Source organism: Mustela lutreola, chromosome 6 (assembly GCF_030435805.1).
Source record: "Mustela lutreola isolate mMusLut2 chromosome 6, mMusLut2.pri, whole genome shotgun sequence".
In the NCBI taxonomy this organism is placed as follows: domain Eukaryota; kingdom Metazoa; phylum Chordata; class Mammalia; order Carnivora; family Mustelidae; genus Mustela; species Mustela lutreola.
The window spans coordinates 20,699,125-20,721,296 of record NC_081295.1 but is presented as its reverse complement, the minus strand read 5'-3'; the positions used below and the strand labels follow the sequence as shown (position 1 = coordinate 20,721,296).

The 22,172-nt window shown below is 44.7% G+C and overlaps 1 protein-coding gene across 7 annotated transcripts in view; it reads right to left on the bottom strand.

Moving 5' to 3' along the window:
* Positions 1-22,172, bottom strand: part of FYN (FYN proto-oncogene, Src family tyrosine kinase) — a 209,934-nt gene that overhangs the window by 34,848 nt on the left and 152,914 nt on the right. For 5 of the 7 annotated variants that reach the window (XM_059176823.1, XM_059176822.1, XM_059176825.1 and 2 more), the window contains 6 exons: positions 21,147-21,404; positions 17,609-17,705; positions 9,678-9,776; positions 6,887-6,990; positions 5,755-5,904; positions 2,954-3,118 (listed from right to left, as the gene is read on the bottom strand). In XM_059176823.1, coding sequence (XP_059032806.1) covers positions 2,954-3,118; positions 5,755-5,904; positions 6,887-6,990; positions 9,678-9,776; positions 17,609-17,705; positions 21,147-21,393 — 862 coding nt within the window. In that variant the 5' untranslated portion in view covers positions 21,394-21,404. Of the gene's footprint in view, positions 1-2,388; positions 2,545-2,953; positions 3,119-5,754; positions 5,905-6,886; positions 6,991-9,677; positions 9,777-17,608; positions 17,706-21,146; positions 21,405-22,172 lie in introns of all 7 variants that reach the window. The other 2 variants (XM_059176827.1, XM_059176828.1) reach the window with 2 other exon arrangements.

Sequence of the window (22,172 nt, the reverse complement as noted above, 5' to 3'; positions counted from 1 at the left end):
TTAAATCCAAGATCCTCTTTTGATGGGGGGAAAAGATTTTAAATCAATAGCTACTTGCATAAAGTTAGAGTTTAACTTAGAAGAACTTAGTATCTTTTGTTGCTGAACGAGGATAATCAAATGTAAGGACTCTGTCAAATATTTCAACAGGAAAAATGTGTTTCCTTATGGCTATATTATGGTTTATAATTCTTGCAACTTTTTTCTTATTTTGATACATGCCACTTTCCTGTTCCGTAATCACCAGTTTGACTACAAATTGGTACCAAAAGCTCTGGACACTTCTTTACAAGGACGAATGTCCAAAGTGTAGAACAGGCCCAGCCATCCCATAGCTATCCCTTAGGTAGTAGAGGGAGCGTGGAAGAAACTAGATTAAGTTCCATGTTATGAAGTGTGTCATTAAAAAACAAAACAAAACATGGCAATACATTGAGGATGTCTGGAGATTACCTCCAGACTTTCAACTGTCTTCAGTAAATGGGCTACTTGACTGAGTCCTTGAACAGCTGATACAGAAGTAAGATTACAAGTATGCTGATAAGCACTGGCAAGAAGCTCGCAGTCTACTTGCCCCATACTTCAACCAGGTAAGGAAAATTCCTCAGGTTTACTGATGGTCTGCCACAAGAACAATAGCTTCTATCAGTTTAGAGTGGAAAAATCAAACAGCAGCTGAGAGGGAACAGAAATATTTAGGTATAACATGTTAAAATCAGGTAGGTACAGAGACAGGCCTGGTTTAGGATCATTGGTTGCCTCATCTGTAAAATATAGGAATGGAACTGGATTATCTTTTGAATCTCTTTCAGCCCCAAATGTAAGAAAAAAAAAATGTAAGTTCAATGTGTATTCCACTATTAGCTCTAGGACTTTGACTTATATCTCTAAGGGAAACAGAAAAATCTGTGAAGTTAGATTACACCTTTTCTATTTAGGAAAGTGGTTTAAATTAAAATTTTTATATTGAATATAATTGGTTTTAGAATTAAAAAATTCAGTGAACTTTAGTCACCCTGTTCGAGACATGGTTCATATAATTACAGCATGCAACCTACAAAAATTCAAGTTATGAAAGAACAGTGGCTTAAAGAAGAGTTCATTCTAATCCTATAAAACATCTGACCACTAACCATAAATGGAAAATCTGACAATCTGTCAGTGGTCTTTCTTATTTGAGTACTGTTAGCATCCCAAAATTTTAAATAGAGATTTTCTTCTCTAATAACAACGCAGTTAGTCTCACTGGCATTCCTTCCTGATCCTGAAGTAGCATAACTTGATGTTTTATGTTCAGTGGGAAACAGATTCTTAATAGTATGACATACTGATTTAAAGTTGATAATTATAAAGTTTGATAATAAATTTTTTGTGTAATGTCTGATTCTTCCTGACTGCGTAATTGATTGAATTAAAATCCTTGGCATTCACAACTTCAATTACAAACTGGGCGGACGAGGGAGAGGAAGGCCATAAAAAGATATTTATACACACTTATTATACAGTATCTTAAGAGTACACACACCAATGTGTATGTCCGAGCATCCATCTCTAACCGCATTGCTGCATCTACATCTGTGTAACACTTGGTCCTTGCCAAGCTCTGTTCCAAGTGCTTTCACTGTGTTAAATCTTTTAATACTGACCACCATAAACACTGACAGGTACATGTGGCAACAGGTACCGACGTGTATTGTTTTTAATTGAATCTAATAAAGAAAGAAGGAGGATTCTATAAACACCAACCTCTGTCTCACTGACAAATGTGTTTGGGTGGGGCCAAATTTATGGATTTTCTCTAAGCAAAGCTGCAACAGGGCCCAAAGGGTGTTATGAAAGCCCTGTTCAGTCAGCCCGATCAACGACACGACAACCAAATTAAGGGAAGTAGGAGTGTCTACTGAGCATCTCCTATACATGGGGACTCTAAGTGTATTGGCCCGTGTAATCCTCAATCTTAAAAAGTAGGTATCATTCCAATTTTACAGATGAGGGAACAAAGGCACAAAGAGGTTAAATTGGCCCCTTGCTCATGGTTAATCAGCTAGTAAGGATTCAAACCCAGGCCTACTGAGCAAAAAAGCCCATGGTCTTTCCTATAGTAACTATCTATAGTATCTTACCTTTCCAGGTCTTAGGAAGAGGAAACAATGGACTCTTATTGTACTGGTTTCTTGTTCTGTGTGTGCCTGCCTTCATTAACTATATGAAGAAGGATAGAAAAGTGCAGCAGTTTTGCCACATTCTCAAAATCTAAATGTCCTGAGCCTATCTAGCTAGCCAGGTTAAATGTCTTGGTCCCAATGACTGTGTGGATGTTTTTGCCCCAAACGGTCTTTTAAATTGGCTTTGAGATGCATCCAAAATGAAATGTGCCCTCTGCCTTACCAAGCCACACTTCAGCGAAACACCCCTGACCCAGCTTCTTCTCCAGAAACAATGAATCACGTGCAACTTCCCAAGCATCTTTAGCCAATCCAGAAGTTTGTGGGGTACAACTCGATGCAATCCCAGTTAAGTTAAAACACAAACCATCAGCTTTCTCTACAGGAAAGGGAATTAATAAAGAAAACACAGTCCTTATAATCCATAATTATGCATGCACTAGAGAAGATGGAAGGTGACTTGCCCTGTGGGATGACACTGCACTGGGCAAACATTTGCACTTGAAAATGAACGGCAAAGCATTTGTGCAGGCTGGAACATGCCTTATACTATTTTCTGGTCAATACTCATATCATAGCATAATTTGAGCCATCTGCCAATCTTGACGGCTATCTCTCTTTTGGAAATTCCGGAATTCTGAAATTCAAATCAAAGGCATAATTCCCCACTATTAGTAATTTAAACCTTCTTCCAGGCCATAAAGTCTTCATTTTTCACCTTCCATCTTGGATGTTTGGGACTTCCCAAACGAGAGAGCTAGTAATAGAATAATTGAGTCTCAGCATACCCATCCATACTTCCCCAAACTGCCCATTTCCCAGTCTCTTGATCAACTGTAGGGATTCTCGAGGGATTTCCCAGACATCTTTGGTTTTGACAGACAGATCGGTAAGCCTTGGCATCCCTTTGTGACAGGGAACTACTAGGCGGCAGCAGAGACCTGCGGCTCTCTCTGATGGAGCGGGGACAGCAGCAGGAGAGGGAGAGAAAAGCAGAACACGTGAAACAACACTTAGAATCACACAAACCCAGCGAGCGCACGGCGCTGCTCAAAACTGCTACGTCAGCAGAGAACTGCACACATCTTGGAAGATTAGACACCAGACATTGAAACATGTTCACTGGAGGTAGGACAGAGGACATTTTAGGTGTGGACTGCTCTGTGCCTCTGGGTAGAATATAGGCTATGCACATATACAGGTAGAGGTACGGCTGTTTTGGTTTCTGTACTCACTAAGGAAGAAAAATGTTTTCTGCCCAGTATGCTAATATCATGTCTCTGAAATCCTGAAAATACTTCCACTGATTTCAAAGGGTACATCTGGACTACAGAACATCAGCACAACTGTCCCCTCCCTCTGTATGTCAAGGGCTTAGGGACCTTCTATGAATATACTTAAAACTGTAATTTTGGTACAGAATCTTTCCATAGAATTTTAGACTATTATAAACTAGTAAGACTAAAGATTATACCTGGCAGGGGAAGAAAGAGGTCACATTTCTCTAGGGTTTCTCTGTTTTTTTAACTGATTCTTTTCTACCAATCAGATACTCTTGCTTCTTTGATATTTCCCATTAAAACAAATCTTTATAACAATCTCTAATATATGATTTAGGAATCTGGTTTCAAACAGAAACAAAGGAAACTGAAATCTGCAGAAACTCAAGGATGTGAAAGTACTCTATTTTCTAGAAAAAGACAAAGGAAAACAATGATCACTTATGGGTTATTTGGAATTTTCTTTTTTCTTTCTTTCCCTTTCTCTTTCTTTCTTCTTCTTCTTCTTCTTCTTTTTTTTTTTTTTTTTTTTTTTAAGAATATACCTTTTAGAAACTGGCAGTGGTGAGGGGGAGAAATTGCTTGAATGCCAAGTGAAACATCTGTCAGGTAAGGGAAGGTAACAAAGCACGAGGAATCAGAGCAGTGACAAAGGCTGTAGAGAGCCTGGCTTGTGAGGTGGACAGAGCCCCCCGCCCCCCTGGAGGCCCCTCAGACCCAGGGAAATTATATGTAGGGTTGTTGTCTTTTCTCTGGGAACCAGCTCTAAGTTACTTTTTACTCCTTTCTTTGTGGTAGGATCAGGTTCTGAGATGTTTAGGCAGGAAATTATTTATGTGTCAGTATTTCAAAGGCACTTTATTGTGTGGGAGAGGGAAAGAGGGAAGAGGAAAAGCCAATATAAAAACAAATCTAACTTGAGATGGATTTTTTTTGAGATTAAAAAACGTCTACTGCTCTTCATATCCCTTCTCTCCTTCCAGCTTTACGATGTTATTAAGGTGCCCTTTCCAACACAATATTTTCAAATGATCCAAACCCTGGGGATCCTGCTGATGTCTGGCTGTAATGAAATATATTTCAGCATCTGAAAAAATCCTTACACATGCAGGCATTTTGAGTATGTTGTTTAAGCTCAGGGAGATATTCTGCTTCATTTCTACTACATGTTTCATTAGAACCCACATAAACTAAAGCTACCCGATATCCTAATCAATGAGTAGCTCCAAGTGTTATTAATTTTTTCACTTTTTCATTAGTGCCCAGGATCAATCGAGAGGTGTTTCTTATTGTCATTTTCAAAAGATTGCTTTTCGTGGTGCTAAAAAAATGACACACACATTTTTTAAAATGAATGTGCACAGAGCAATAGTTGAGATCAAGTCGTGTACTATTTTGTGGTGTTGTTATTGTCTTGAAGAACAATATAAAATGTATCTATGTGTATATGAATATATGAGTGTATATATATATATATATATATATATATACACACATATACACCACAAAAATACTACTGGGTTTAAGGGGACATAGCTCTATATCTGTACATATGTATCTATATAAAAAACCACCTGTGTATGTTACATAGTGGGAGGCTTTTGCTAATCTTGGAACGAAAGTGGTCATTTTGATACTTATGCGTAAGACCACATCCTCTACTAAGATGTACAGACTGCACACTTAAGCACCTAGTAAGTGTACATCTCTAGGAACAACACACTAGCAGTGACATTGGGGGGTCCGGACAGCGACTGCTCTACTGACTGTTCCGAAGTTTTATACAAGAGCTGTAACCAAGCTACGTGTGTGGGTCACACAGTCTACATCTCATTAGCAAACAGCAGCACTGGTGGAGAAACAGAACATGATAAGTGGATTGCGAAATTCCTCTGGTCATGGGAATGAAAAGCATGTGCAGCCACTCGTATGAGTGCTGAGTGTGAACTGGGGGACCCCCGACAGGAGCCCCCTGTGAATTCCCTCCAGACACTGCTCCCTATCCTGTCACAGTTTCCAATTCCAGACTCCAGGGGAACAGGAAAAGATGACGGCTTTTAAAATTTAACTTACTGCTTTGTCCTTGGGAAACTAGAAAGTTACAGTCTTTTGACAAATGTATACATATGGAACTAATAACAACTCCGGTAGAACCTATTCAGCCGTGCCCCACCTTGTGCAGCTGGCGAATTGTCACTGCTGACTTCGTATATGCTTGTACCCACCCCCCCAACACATACCCCCTCCCCTCACCTCCCCATCCCCTCCAAGGTACCAGGGGTTACTCATTAGTTAGAAACAGGGTTTACCTGAGTAATGTTGAACAAGCTGCTGAAGTGTTTCAAACTGGGCCCGGGTGGTAATATAGTATCCACCATTGTCAAGTTTGCGAATTTTATAATGTTTGACGTGGTCTCCTTTCATGTCGTCCCAGTCTCGGATGGACAGTGAATAGGCACCTGGTACAAACACACATAGCATCAGCAGCTCCAATCATTTTGCGAGCTCGTTTGTCTTCTGGGTCTCGTTTACTTGAGTACTCTGATCAACAATTATGAAGAGGACGCACACATGTGCACACATGTGTACATGCGCACACGCATGTGCACACACACACTTCCACTCAGTGGAAGAAAATACCTCTTTATTGCAAGTATCAGGAGATAGTAGCAATTCAGTGATTTTATCCTCGAGAATGAAAGCCCACCTGGGCTTTTCCTACAACACTCTCTTTAGTACCCTCGTACTAGTACCCTAATAGGATACAGCCCCAACTCCCCGGGGGGTGGGCGGGAGGGAAGATGAAGAGAAACACAGCCCAGCCGGCCGGGGTGGCTCTCCTCATCATCCTTGTCCATGGAGTGTTGCAGAGACAGAGGCAATGTGAGTTAAACAGGTGTGGCTCTAAAAGGAAGCCTCCGGTTCCTTCTCACAACCCTGTCTCAGGAGCAGACCCCCACGCCTGGTAGATCGAGCTGGAAGGCCACTGCTCCTGCTTTCCCTTGGCCCAGCTTTTCTCCTGGGCTCTAATGTGTGGTTAAATAATAATAAAGGCCAGTGGCTGGAGGAAAGCAGTCAGTTTTGAAAAAACAAAAGGAATGCAAAAACAACCTGTAGGATTGGTGCCTGAGGAACTAAGAGTTGTAGAAAATCATAATTCTAAAGACCTGCTGCAAATTCTATGATCCTGTGTGCCTGCAGGAGTGAAGCTGCCTGGCCTCTGTTTCGGGACGAAGGGCTTGATTCTGAGCCTCTGCAGGCCTTTTAGCTGTCTGCAGTTCTAGAGCCTGGAGGAAAAACTGAAAATAGGACTCTGTTCCCAAGGCAGGGAGGATATATGTGCCATTTAAAAACCCTTGTACATTAGAGATAAGCCTTTCATCCCCTCTGACTAATCCACAGATTTGAATGACAACCAAGTTCTTCAACTCCTTATCTTACCTTTGGTGGTTTCACTTTCACGGATAAGAAAGGTACCTCTCGGGTTTCCAAAGGACAAAAGCTGTCGCTCAGCATCTTTTCGGCCAAGTTTTCCAAAGTACCACCTTTCAATGAGATCAAGGGAAGGAAGCGTTTTGTAAGGCTCGTTTACAAAAACGCAATAGCACTCCTCCTCACCTCCGACCACGATCACATCCGCAGCCTTTCCCTCTACATGTCTCCCTAGCCTCATCTCGCTCCCTTTCAGTCTGCTCCTGATTCCATCCATCCCTAATCCATCTCTTTCACTCTTTAAAGAAAAAAAAAATCAGTTTCGAATTGTGGCTGATTTCCCTTCCCTTCCAGAGCGACAAGAACTGGTTTGTGTTAACACTGCCCCCTGCATTCACAAAAGGAGAAATCTAAGACCTTGTTTTGAAACAGCAACTGCAGGAGACCCTTCCCACGCACACCTCCAAGACCCTGGGATTTCGGAGCATAATTACAACCTCTGGGAAATAATGAAACGCAGCCTTCGTCTAGATAAGATCATTAATCAAGCATTAAAAAAAAGTCAGTCAGAATGGATAAAGAACAAAGACCTGATATTTTCAGTAACTTTGTACCTATAGCAGCTTTGAAAAAAATTGTCAAGACGACCCCTAATTTGAGATGAGTGCTGCCCTTGGATGCCTGCTTTCATGCTCTTCCTGGCCAGCAGGTGTGAGGACTTGGGTAAATGAAAGGCTCTGCCCGCAGGTGGGTGGGGTCTGCGCATGCGTGCTCGGCACAGCTGCAGGGACGGGTCCCTGTGAACAGTCAACGAGCGCGTCCCTAACAAATGACTGGCGTTTGCAGACGCTTCCTACCCTCCCTGAGACGACACTCTGGTGCCATGTGAGAAGGCAGCCCCTCCAGTCAGCTCCCAACGCGGCTGCTGACCTCTTCTCTTCCCTCCCACCCCGCAGCCCTAACCGTGGCCCGGCCCTTGGCTAGCGTCTGCGCCCGGGGCGCTGAAGCAGCCGCAGCAGCAGGTGCTGTGGGAACCCGAGGAGCAAGTCCGGAGCGCCCTGCCGGCATCGGTGCCTAGAAACAGTTTTAGAATATTCGACTGCGAAAGGATCCAGTTTCTAAAATGAAATTTTAATTCATTATACTTGAACACAGCTATTATGTGTTCCCTGTCAAATTTCTTTTGTGAATGAAAGAGCCTCACGAGATGAGAAAAGACGCGCTGCAAGCGAGCTCCGCAGTGACTTTTAAAGGCACCGCACTGGGTAATGATCCTAACTTAGCACTAGATGGTGGAAAGAGAATCACAATTATTTATGAAAAATGACTTTCTGGGTTTGCATCAGCTGCCCAATGAAAACGCAGCACGAAGGCGAACAGTGCCGAAAAGAGAGCTGTTAGAACAATGGATGGAACTAAAACAAGAGCATTTTCAGATAATGGTAATTAATTGCCTATGAAAACCATATGCGTTATCTCCTTAAAATGCTAATTTATCTTTAAAAACAAAGTATTTACAAATATATTACATTACACACGTATATAACTTAAATATAGAGTTGGTAGGTTCCCAGTTAAATAAAAATGCCACATTTAGTGGTACTTTTTATTCTGAACGAACACAAAGATGTTTGCCAATGTGCCCTAAAATAAAAATTCGATACAAATTCCTTTATTCTCTGATGCTAAAACACACTCCCGAGGAGAAAAAAAATGAGCGCAGAAGCACTGAGTATTTGGGAGTGAGGAACAAAAGCAACTGTCTTAGAGCGAACATAAAGGAATTAAAGGCAAGGCGGTGAAGCAGTTGGGGGTTTGGCTGGGGTGTGCAGTCTAATCCGCAGTGCACAGTGCAGTACCAGAGCCAAAGACTGGGCCTCGTGTCCGACTTCCTTGACTCCCTTACTGGTGAGGCAAGACTCCCAGGAGAGACAGGTCCCCAGGGCATCAGCGAGGAGGACAGGTCCCCGGATTTGGGAGTCCTGGGCCAGTTTTCTTTCCCTCAGTTCAAAAAAGAGGGTCCTCACACAAGCCACTCTGAGAGTTCTCCCTTTTGGAAGTGGCCAGGAGTCCTCCACAGGTCAGGAAAAGGAACAGTGGCTGTCCCTCCTAGAATCCCCTCAGCCTACAGACCATCTCCCCAAACTGGTACCAGTGAAATTTCTTGGCCCAACTAACGGCTAGTCACAACTTACTATCAAAGAAACCAACCAAGACCCCAACTCAAAGGAAAGGAGCATCTGAAATGTACCATCAGAGGATTTCCCTGAGCTGTGGGAGTATGTGAGATACTTCTAGTACCTTCAGAAAGAAAATCGAATGCTGATCTTTAATAATTACTTGCCCCCTTGACCCCCTCCCGGCCTTTCTCTTCCTCTGCCCACTCCCATTCTTTTTCCCACCCTCGCTCTCATTTTTTTTTCAGCAGACTATAGGCTTCGAACCTTGCACTCACAGTAACAACATATGCTCTGGCCAGAACTTCATCGCGCTTTCCTGGTTAGTTTCTATGACAAGTAATATTGGGTTTTCATTAGGGTTCTGATAACGATCCCTTTCGAATTAAGTATGTTTTTAAAAAACAGGTGTAAGGAAAAATAGTAAGTTAGTAATAGTACGAGTGTTACATAGCTATGGCAAAAATCGCAGCACAAGGCCTGGGAAAACACGGCATATCCTCTCAGCCCTGAAATCACTCTAGCGAATTTCCTCTCCCTCCTGCACAAAGTTAATGGCATTTTTTTGTGACAGCTAACTTTTAAAAGCAAGTCGTTGAGTGAAAACAACAAACAAAACATACTCTTCTGCCTGGATAGAGTCAACGGGAGCCACGTAATTGCTGGGAATGTAACCAGTCTCTCCGGTCGTCAAGGAGCGGGCTTCCCACCAGTCTCCTTCCCTGCAGAGAACACAGAGAAAAGGAAGTGAGTGTGTTGACCATTTCAGTGTCCTACAGTTACAGACTCAACGCCCTAAGCGTGTAAGGCATCTCCTAGTCATTCCACTGCCTGATTTCTCCACATGCCAACATAGGCCTTTGTAAGGGTCACAGGGCTACAGTCTGAGTTGACGGTCGCTTGACTCCAGTGCTGTCTCTCATTTTTTATTTTATTTGCAAATTAACAACGTCGAACCCTGGACATGAGAGAGCTCTCTTGGGGTGGAGGGGCATTTTGCTTGGTAAGTGTCCCCACCTTGGACAGAGGGGAAGGGAACCCAACCTCAGGCTACTTTAGAAAAATCCTGTAACAAAAGCAGAATGGTAGTTATGTGAGGTGAAGGATGTGTTATTGTGGTAAATATTCACAATATATACATGTGTCAACCCAACACACTGTACATGGTACACCATACATATTGTACAACCCGTCATGTTGTACACAACCCATCACAACCTATACAATGTTATGTGCCAGTTATATCTCAGCAAAGCTAGAAGGAAAAACAAAGCATGCACTAACTCTACTAATTTAGCTAAGTCTCTATTTCAACTCACATCCTGAGGTAAGCAGCATCCTCTGGTATTGCTGGACAGATGCAAAGTGTTTGCTGGCTCTAGTGTTATTTTGTTAGCCATTAATAGATAGATCAGGAAAGAAAACAGCTCATCTGCCCATCATCTCAGACAGGAAGCCTGCTAGGAGGCCCAGGAAGGAATGAAAGCCTACCCCTCATACCTGCCTTGCTTGCTTTCAAGACAATGGGTAGAATGATGAGGCCAACAGGGTAGGCCTGGTTCAGAAGCCTTCAACCTGAGGTTATATTCCACTGACTACAGACCTGAGTCTGGTACACGGGAGAGGAAGGGTCTAGCTGTGTGTGTACAAGTGTGCAGGGGTGGGTGGGTGGGAGACCCAAACCGGCCAGGCACTTTAGGTTCTGAGTCTCCCCACTCTGTTTAAGACCCAGTGTTCCAGGCAACAGCCTGTCTCAGTCGGGATGGGGAGGGCGGGCTCTCAGGTCTGCGGGCAGAAGGACGTGAAAGGGGGGGCTTGTAACACCACTCTCAGCTTAGAACAAACGGGTCAGTTCAACAGTTAGAGTTGATGTGTTGGACTCACGGCAATGGACCTGTGACGGAGAGAAGGGGCGGAGTGTGTGACTCTCCCCACACACACATGTGGGGCCGCAGCCCTGCCTTGCGCGGAGTCCACAGAACCCGGCACCAGCCTGCGGCCAGGGGTGCGAGGGCAGGGGATGAGGCGAGGCTGCTACTCTTGGGCATACCGAGACCTGTCTGGTGGCTCTTCGGCAGAGGCTCAGGGCCTGTTCTCCTTCCTCTTTTGGTCCTTGGAAGCAGCAAGAGAAAACCCTACCACCCCCCCCCCCCTTTTCCCTTTAACATCATTTTGTAGCCAGATTCTGTGTCAAAGCTAGGGAAGAAAATGTGTTGGCTTTTAGCCCCGGTCAAGATCTTCCTCAGGCTGATGGGATTAGGTAGAGAATAACCAGCCTCTGTATTAACAGGCGCCTTACTCGAGAGCCCCATTCTCCGAAGATTGACTCTCTGAGCGAGGACACTGATGAGCAACAACTCAGACAGGATTTAATAAAGTAACAGGCAAGCGGCGACAAGCCCCCACGTGCACGGGGTGTGGTTGTGGGCCAGTGCTTGGTGGCACAAGTGACACAAATCAGCCCATGAGAAAACAGGGTGCTGGCAAAGGCTTTTAAAAACTTATGTCTTTTGCCTTTTCAAATATTTATTTATTTATTTTAGAGGGAGGAGAGGGAGAGGGAGAGAGAGAATCTTAAGCAGGCTCTGCGATGTGGGGCTCCATCCCACGAGCCTGAATCAGGACTGAGCCGAGACCAAGAGCTTGGCACTTAACCGGCAGCACCACCCAGGTGACCCTAAAAACTTATGTTTGAATTCATTTTTCAGTCTTTCCTTTTTTCACCCTGTTAGACAAATTTAGACGGACAAATCAACCAAAACAAGGAGATAAGTTCTCATACCTGGGAAGTCTTTGCTAAGAAAACTTTAGTTTATGTCCAGATTTGTCTCAGGAAGTGACTGACACGCATGGAGGAACATACATGTATATGAACCCATGTATATACATGTATATACATACATGTATATGAACATACATGTATATGAACTCGACTTAGGAGCTGGGTCTTTACTGATCGTGTGGTCTACTGTGCTGCTCCCCTATTGGATTCCTCTGGCTTTTGGCCTCAAATCATGAAAGTAAAACTGTTAACCATTGAACAGTTTATATTGGTTTCATTTCTGTGTCCTCTAAAAGAAATACATGCAATTGTTAAGTATACCATCTAGCAACACATGTGGAAATTAATTTTTTTCTTTGAACATGTGCTAAGAAATGGCTTTGGAGGCTTCAAGCTGGTGACAATGTTTACTACTCCAAAGTTCCACCAGATGGAGACATTTCATCATAAAAAATTAACAATACCTACCATCTCCCCCACCTCTCCTTTCTCTTTCCCTTACTCCACCTCCCAAACCCCACACCCAGGAAACGCTCCAAAATAGTAAAAAATTAAGAGCTTTCAGCAGCAGCTTCTCTTTAATTGCAACCTCCATCAAGTGAGCTCTAATTGACTTAAATTAAGAAGACTATCTGGTATCAGTGTTGGGTATGTGGAAATGTCACCTGAGGCGGGAAGCCAATACATTTTGCCTGGGGGCTGGACAACCCCAGTCTTATTCAGATGATCTGGGATTTCTCTTCTTTTTTCTTTCTTTCTTTTCCTTTCCTTTTCTTTCTTTCTTTTTTTTTTTTTTTTTTTTCAGAGAGAGAGAGACCGCCAGAGAGGGAACACAAACCTGGGGAGGGGGAGAGGGAGAAGCTGGCTTCCTGCAGAGCAGAGAGGCAGATGCGGGGCTTGATCCCAGGACCCTGGGATCATGACCTGAGTCGAAGGCAGAGGCTTAATGGCCTAGCCACCAAGACGCCCCATCAGATGATCCGAGATTAATCAAGTATCGTTAACCCTTGAACAGCACAGGTCTGAGCTGCATGGGTCCACTTATATGCAGATCTTTCCCAATAAAAACAGTGCAGTAAATGTACTCTCTTCCTTATGATTTTCTTAATAACATTTCTTTCCTCTAGCTCACTTTATTCTAAGAACACAGTATATATCATACATATATGAAATATGTGTTAATTGACTCTATCGGTAAGTCTTCTAGTCATCAGTAGACTATTATAAGTTTTTGGGGAGTCAAGGTTATATGCAGATTTTTGACCACACGCAGTGCGGGGAGCTGGTGCCTCAACCTTCCCATTGCTCAAGGGTCAACTACAATTTCCATTTCAAATCCAGCACTAACATCTCATTTTGAAATTAGCACCTAAATGGCTTAGCACAGATTAGAATCCAACTATCAGCTCATTCTAAAGTCATGTATCAGGAATTCATGATTTTTTCTTAAGTGACTCCATTAATCTCACAAGGTTTTGAGTTACTCATGAGAAAGAAAATTCTTTTCTTTTTTGAGGCCAACTAGGGTCATTTTTCCCATCAAAGTCAATATGAAGTGACAAGGAAACAATGTATTATGTAGTAAGCCTCACAGGTTGTGCCCAAAAAGGCTGGTACAGACTCAAAACATCTATCAAAAAAATCTTTTGAGCAAATGAATAAATCATCTTTTCAATGCACTGGAAGTCCAATTCACTCACAAATAATACTCTTTCACAAATCATTCACCTTGATTTAGGAAAACAGAATCTTTACTATGTGACTTATTACTTCTTAAATTATTGTGAAAATTAACATTATTAAAAATGCACTTAAAGGGGCGCCTGGGTGGCTCAGTGGGTTAAGCCACTGCCTTCGGCTCAGGTCATGATCTCAGAGTCCTGGGATCGAGTCCCGCATCGGGCTCTCTGCTCAGCGGAGAGCCTGCTTCCCTCTCTCTCTCTCTGCCTGCCTCTCCATCTACTTGTGATTTCTCTCTGTCAAATAAATAAATAAAAAATCTTTAAAAAAAAATGCACTTAAAAAAAACCTGTTCTTACAGTTATTTCATTAATTCAGCATTGGTGAGATTTTCTTTATCTAGCTTTGACTCAAAAATATGATTTAAGGCTCTCATTTAGAATCACTTTTAAGTTTTTATAATAGCTTCCCCTATTCCTCTAATTTAAAGACTTACTAAAAGAGCCTGTTCTCAATCCCCTAAATCACTTATTGGGTTTGTTGGCCTCTGAGACAGCCAGGAAGTAGCATCTGCACACAGAAGTGAGCCTGTCCCACTGAGCTGTGGAGTGTTTTTATTATAAATGCTATATTCTTTCTCAATTTGGTTATTGTCATCTTACCGTCAGAGAGCATATTCATAACAACGTTATCAAATGCATAGATGGGACCCACTAATCCCAGATTTCTCCTTAACAAGATGGAAAGAACTTTAAAGGAGTCACTACTGTAGGCACTACTCTACTCTGTGTTACATGTTTATTATTAGGTGGTAAATCACCAAGTCACGAAATGTGAAAATAGGGAATAAAATAGATGCATTTAAGTAGTCTGTAAAATGGGTTCAAGTTTATTGATGTGCAAGTGCACTACACTGAGTACTTGTAACGGGTCCCTGAAGAACCGTTACCCCATGCCAGGCGGCAGTGCTACCGGCTCTGGGCACAAGCGCACAGGTATACCACCCGGGTCCTGCCACACTTGAAAGCACAAAGGCCAGCCCTGCCGCCTTCTCTTTCTGCCTCTGGATGGGGAAAGGAGTGGGAGGACACAAGTACTAGGAGGTGTGGCAGCTGCCCCAGGGAGAACAGAGTGCCATTCCCCCCCCCCCCCCCCCAGTGGAGGAGCGCCAGGGGCTGGGAGGGACTGGGGGAGGGGAAGGAGGCGCTTACCATCTGGTTCTCTACCATTGCTTTGTTTGTCCTTCATGATTTCCTCTTCCCTGTTATTACCCTTTACTTCAAGATACCGTATTTGTTGTAGAAACCTTATTTTTTCTCCCCATAACCCTGGAAAAGGGCATTTAAATGGCATGTAGGATGAGGAATTTCACTGGCAAGAAGGAAGAACATTAAATAAGGGGGAAAAAAACCTTTGTAATATTTTCTGATAAGAGAACAAAACCAGAGCCTCAAAGCCTGTAAAACACAAAAGGCCATTCGTATAAATCATAAAACACAGATTGAGATAGACTGGATCTTCCTGGAATGTTTCTTCAAAATTCAACTGATGCCACTGTCGATCCTATCCAGATCAACAAAGGAAGAAGTCACAAATTTGACTTTGGTAAGGACTGGCTTTCCAAGGGTCCCATGATTTGATGTGTGGATCCCCTTGCGGTGTGGACAAACCTGCAGAGGACGAGCTGGGTGGTACTTCCTACTCCTCCCTAGTTCTCACCTTTCTGAAGTTGGTTTGAAGTTCTAACCAGCTTTAGGACTGAGAGAAAATTATAGAGAACGGGGAGGGGAAGCAGAGGGTATTTCAGAATTCAAAGCAGGTAGACTCAGAGGAGAAGCATTCATCTGAGAATCAAAATAACAATAAGGAATCATAGATCAGAAGAGATCAAAGCCCACTTCCCCTCTCTCCCACCTCCCAGCCAACCTAAACTTTCATGTATCTTGAAAGGTTCAGTCCTCTCTGGGCTGGAGGTTGGGGGTTGGTCCTCTGGGCCCTTGTGAGACCAAACCTGACACAGTCCTCAGGGTGCCACTCCCACACCTCACCCGTGGCTCTGCCACCTGCTGGCTCTTCTGGGCACCCAGGCAGCTCCAAACTCCAGCCTCTGGCTCCTTGTATGTCGAACCATGACTGTGAGGCACATCACAGACTACTGCATGCATGAGAACACTTGCAACCGAGTACACAGCTGGCACAGAGGAGCTGTCAATAAATGGCAGCTGTTTTCTATTAAAAAAAAAAAATCTCTGTGGCTGTGGGGGCCTACTAGGGGGCAGGTCACGTTCTTCTTGATCTGGGTGCTGGTTGCACGGGATACACAGTTTGTGCAAATACAGCAAACTGTACACTTTGAAAACATTGTGGTAAAACACGCATAGCAAAATTTACCATTTCAACCACTTTCAAGTGTAAAGTTAGGCAGCACTAAGCCCAATTTGTTGCGTGACCACTACCATGCACGCTTCTGACACATGCAGTTTTCTGCATGTATTTAAAAAGTTCAACCCCGCCCTCCCACCCTTACCCATTAATGATGACAATACTAAGTAAAAAAAAAACCCGAGCAACCCTGTGGCTACTATATAGACAGTTTTCCGAGATCCAGAAGAGTGACCTCTTGTGGGAGGAACCCAGCTCCTGTCCTTGAGTTGGGGGCGTCCCGGGAAGGGGTGGGCTTTCCAAGGAAGCAGCTTTCAGGCCTGAGGGAGTTCCCTGTGACAATGACCACTTGTCTTTCCCAGGACAGGGATGCTCTGGGGCGCAGTCTGGCTCCCCTCGCTCCCCTCTCCTCTTGCTGGAGCTCTCAGGAAAGCTGAAGAGCCAGGCTTTGACCGGTCCTTCTGCCATCATGGTTTGCTCAGGGAATAGAGAATACAGCAAGTAGAGCTGTTGGCATAGAACTTCCTGGTGGGCCCCCAGCCCTGGGGTGGCATGTCTTCCCAGTCCCTGCGGAGTGCTCACAAGGAAAACTTGAGCTACAGGGTAAGAGGCCTGACTGCTGATGGGGACATCACCATTTTCTTTTTCTTTTCTTTTCTTTTTTTTTGAGTGGGTGGGGGGAGGGCAGAAAGAGAGAGAGAAACTTGAGCAGGTTCCATTGCCCAGCACAGAGCCCCACATGGGGCTCCACGACCCTGAGATCATGACCTGAGTCCAAATCAAGAGTTAGATGCCTAACTGATTGAGCTAACTACCCTCTTTTTTTTTTTTTAAGTAAACTCTACACTCAATGTGGGGCTCGAACTCACAGCTTCAAGATCAAGTGTTATATGGTCTACAGACTGCACCAGCCAGGAGCTCCCACCACCATTTTCTTTGAGGCCAGAAGTTCCTGGACAGGCATACTGTCTTAACCTAATAGAGGCAATATTTAAAACCTACAGGGAGATACGTTTCCCTATATATAATATCATATATCCCATGTTTACTCTTCTAGAGGTCTTAGGTGTAGAATTGCAGTGAGTGATTCTTACCCCTAGGATGCCCCCATTGCCTGTTGAACTGTTGTTCCTACGGGTCACATTTAAAACGCACACATTGTAGTCATTCGCAAGTGGGCGAAGTCACTTCTCCTTCCCTCTCACAAAGATTTCAGTCACTCGCGAATTTTCACTATGGGGCAACGCCTCCAGAGCCTCACCAATCAGAGTATTTAGCAGTTTTGAAAACAGAAGGAACTTGTTGCCGGCTATGAGTGAGGGCTCAGCTAGTGCATCTTGCAAAATACAAAAAAACCCCAAACAACCCATGTCAAGGCAGAGAGACGGTGGTGTGGATAGCCAAGCTTTGTGCCAATCATCTGAAAACACAGATCTACAAGGGGCGAAAGCGGAACTTTTCCAACCTGTAAACCAAAAGCCTCAACTCTGAGACTGTGGTGTCTTCCAAAAAGCTCCTTGGACACCAGCCCCGTAAAATACTGCACTGGCTCGTCAACTCTTCATGTCTCAAGTTCAGTTGTTACCCATTACTCAATTCAGCAAGTGTTCTTTTAGCATTTCAGAAACTACAAAGGCACAGACTGGGAACACCAGGATCCTTTCTCAGTCTGAAAGACACGCACACTTCCCCGTCCCTCTCTGAACTTACGAGCTGTTCAGTATTTGGAATTTCTCTCCTTTGTGAAAACTCAGGTCATCTTCCGTCCGTGCTTCATAATCATAAAGGGCTACAAACAGGGTCACTCCTGAGAACCAAAAGGGGAGAGATTATTACACAAGGGGAAATTAATGCCAAGAAATGACATCGTTCACCGAAATCTCATTCTCACAATCTTCATCTAATCAGCAGTGATAACATGGTGCGCTGATGTAATTAACATGAAACCAGGGTGGCGGGGCTGAAGTCATGCCTCGCCCTTTGCAGGGGAAGCACTGTGCGGTCTCTGAACGAGTCCTTGGGAAGAGACAGATATTAATATCACGTCCACAGCCAAGAGCAGTGTTAGAGGTCAGATCTGCGGAGGTCTGCGGCAGTTAAAGACACAGATTCCCTTCCTCTCAGGAGCCCACGTTAGGGTGAGGGTAAAACAGATCCCTCTCTCCTGTGACCTCACAGTAATGGAGACTGTAACGGGAGACTCCTTCTGTGGCCTGGGTCTGAGAAGACCCTCTTACAAATGCTCACCCCAAATGTCTTGCTCTCAGCATCTGCAGTTGCTCTGGGGACTCCTTCTCTCCTGCCACAAGTCTGCCTACCCTTGCAGCTATCTGTAGTCCTTATTCCTCTTCACACCCCCACCATGTCTTCTCAGCTGATGGACGCCCCACAGAGGCCCTTCTTGCTCTGCACAAGTCTGTTATCAACAACAGGAAATCTCCAGCAGCCCATTTGGCTTAGGACCTCCTTCATATAGTGGGTAGAATTCCAAGACGGCCCTCCATGATTCCCACCTCCTGGCGTTCCTGCTCGTGTGTAATCCCCCTCCCGTGAGTGTGGGCGAACCCAGTGATTTGCTTCTAACCAAGAGGACATGGCAAAGGTGATGGGATGTCCCGTAAGAGACGAGGCTTCAGAAGATGACAACTTCTGACTTCCCAGCCGACTCTCTGTGTTGCCACTGTGGCCCGAACACTTTGATGAAGCAAGCTGCCATGTTGGAAAGACACACATGACAAAGAACTGAGGGTGGCCTCTGGCCAACAGCCAACGAGGAACTGAGTCCTGCCAGCACCACACGAGCTTGGCAGCAGATCCTTCTCAGCTGGGCTGTGAGGTGACTGTAGCCCGGCCAACACCTCCTGACTGCAGCCAGTGAGAGGTTCTGAAATGGGGCACCCAGAGAAGCCATTCCTGGATTCCTGACCCCCAGGAACTGTGAGGTCCTAAATATGCTTTGTCTTAAAGCTGCTAAGTTTGTAGTAACACGTTATACAGCCATTGTTAACTAATACATTCCATTTCTCCACTCTCTGGCTCCTCGTTTTGATCTCCGCACACTTCAAAGTGCCTTTAGTGGCCTATAGAACGCACGGCACGGATTCCACACTTTACCAAGCCGCCATTTTGCTGTGTCAGTACTTCCAAGGGAGGAGATGTGCCTGTGGGACTATTTGAAGACCAGAGGAGGAGGCAGGGCTTGTTTTTCTACCCGATCCCAAGTGGGACTTCCTGGGGGAGAACTGGTAATCAGAAGGTCTGACCGTGCAAAGTAGCAGGGTTCACTTGGCAGCTTTCAATTTCTTTGAAAGGTTAGAAACTGGCTTAAAACAAAGACGTGGAAACCTGTAAAGTCATGCTTGTTCTCACTGAACACTCTATTAACAGATTCCTTTTGTTACATAATTCGAAAACAAACCCAAGCTCCATCGTGTGGAAGATAAGGCACACGAGAACAGACACTTCCAGTCTCCCACTCTCTCCCTGCTCAGCCAGTTAAGTTCTCACTGGGGTTTTGACCTTTTAAGGATGGAGGGGAGAGTCAAAGGAGGTCACAGGGGCACAAAGATGCTGTTCTTGGCCTTAAAGCACTAAGCACAGTGATGGAGAGATAGACACACACATATAACAAAGCCAAATAATACAAGGCAGAGAAATCTGCCAACATTTGGGAGTACTATGTATTAACTTCCAAATTTTAAAAGGGACCAGGTGGCTTCTTATACTAAGGTTGTCCCTGACTACAGTGTAGACTCCCATGTTCAAGGCAAGTATCCCTTTCTAGTGGCTTTATGAATGATACCTGCAGACACAGGGATTCAGATCCAGCATTCATGAATGAATGAGCAAGGTCAATGTCTGCATCAGCAGAACTCAGTCTGGTTGGCAGAGAACTCAGCAGGCACAGGAAGTGTGTGCTGGTGCATTTTTGGCTCTTCTCCCCTCCCGCATCCTCAGAGACAGACTTCCATAGAATGCTTCTTTCTTTCCTCCCTCCATTCCAGGGGCCTTCCAGGAAGGTAGGAAAGATTAGTGAGTGGGCTAACACTCATTAGCTCACACGGGGCCTACTCTAAAGAAAAAGTTGGATCCACTACAACACAATGATGTGGTGCCTAAAGCTCTGGGTCAGGTCCCCTGGATAGAACTACACCGCCATGTGGCATGCAGAGGGGAAAAACAAAACAAAAAAACCCACAAAACCCCTGGTAATGTCTCAGTAGTGCCAACCCCCCCAGGTAAAAAGGCACAGTGGGTCCTCATAAAAGACTTCTGTTCCCAGATGAGCCAAGAGCATAATGGCTGACGTATAATTCTTCAAACTTTTCTAATAAAACAGTTTTGGAACAAATAATGTCAAATATCTAGTTACCATGATTCACATGCTGGGAGATGATTTGGAAGGCTAAGGATGCATGAGATAACTTACAAATATTCTGCGAAACATATGTCTGAGAATGTATGCCAGATATTTTACAAAGTATTAGCTAAGTCAGCAAATGTACATGGCAGTAAAACAGAGCGTCATGGTGGGAAAGGGAAGGAAACTTAAAACAAAAAAGAGAGAGAAGGATTCCTTAAGGATACATAAAATTTGATTTTAAGATACAAGAGATCACGATCCACTTGAGGGTTGATAAATTCCATCACATGGAAGATGACGGGACGATCAGAAAGAGCATTAATGAGGGTGAATGGCCAAAAAACGAATGCTGCCAAATGTCCCCACGGGCTGGGAGGTGACAGGCAGGCTGGCGATCAGGAAGATGAGGGAGAAGGTGCTACCGCCTGCAAAGCGGCTCTTAGCTGGGGGAGGGGAGGAAAGTGCACGCATATCTAGAGGACTCAAAACAAAACGGTCTCAGATCCAGTCCCAGAGCTTCTGATTCGAAAGATCTGGGATGGAGTTGGTGTTCTGAGAAAGCTGCTAGTTACGCTGAGATAGCCAGCCACGGCCGGGACCACCGATGGGCCTAGAGCACCCTAGAGCCAGCTGTGTGTCTCCTAACCCACGCAGAATCCTCCCAGAGCGGCAACCTGGGGGCACCTCGCCCCACTGAAGCCAGCATTTCCTCGGTGCATCAAGTCCTGTTTGTTTCGGTTTTTGTTTTTGTTTTAAGAGCCCTTCATCTGGCAGTGGAGAGATGGAGACTGATGAAAACTGTCATGTTTAATCCGTAGTCAAAGGGAGCGGCCTGGAACAGGAATGTTCAGTTGACAAAAGAATGCAGAACAGCTTCACTCTTACCCGTTCCTCCCCTGGTACGCAAGGTCCCAGTATGAGACGAAGAGTTCACACCCCCGAAGACGGTGAGTCCTTGGCCTGCGGCTGCGTGGAAGTTGTTGTAGTTTGGGATGGAGGTCACGCCGAAGCTGGGGTAGTGCTGCGGGGTGGGGTCTGTGCCATAGCGGTACCCGGAGCTCTGGGTCAGGCTGCCGTCCCTCTCCTCCGTCAGTTTTGTTGCTTCTTTATCCTTACATTGCACACAGCCCATTATCTAAATTCCTGCCGAAAACAAAAGGAGCCACGTGAACTCGGATGCTCGGTAGCTGCGGGGCTGCTGGATGAAAGAGGGATCATTTATAAGGCTCGCCGTTGGCTATTTCAGGCCTAAAAGGGACAGGAGGAAAGGCAGTGCCTAGGGCGGATGGTTAGAAGCGATCTCATGGCCTTAACTTGACAATCACATTCGTTCCCCCTGTGCTTGGGGTGACAAGAGCCACACAGAGTATGGTCACCAGGCAGCGATGTCCTGAAATGAGGCCTGCGCCCCTTAAAATCCTAGAACACTATGCACCTGCTTAAAAATAGCCCAAGACCACGTACTACGCTTTTCTTTAGTTATCTAAAAGGAAAATATATGTTCTAGAAAGTGAGTCCATGCAATATTAGAATAAAACCTCCATTATGGCAAGAAAAAATAAAATCCAAGCAAGAGGGTGGAGGAGTGCTGGAAAAGCCAGAAGACAGCCCCTGAACAGCTCATCATAATTCTTTTCTCATGGGTGCCCATTATTCAGGCACACACCTGGTGAATTTTAAGCAGTCAGATGATGATAAGTATCAAAATTAAGAAATCATTGCTGGATGAGAAATACAATTAGGGGCGCCTGGGTGGCTCAGGTGGTTAAATGTCTGACTCTTGATTTTGGCTTAGGTCATGATCTCAGGTCGTGAGATTGAGCCCCACGTTGGACTCTGGGCTAGGGGTGGAGCTTTCTTACGATTCTCTCTCTCCCTTTCCCTCTGCCTCTCCCCACTTTAAAAAAAATT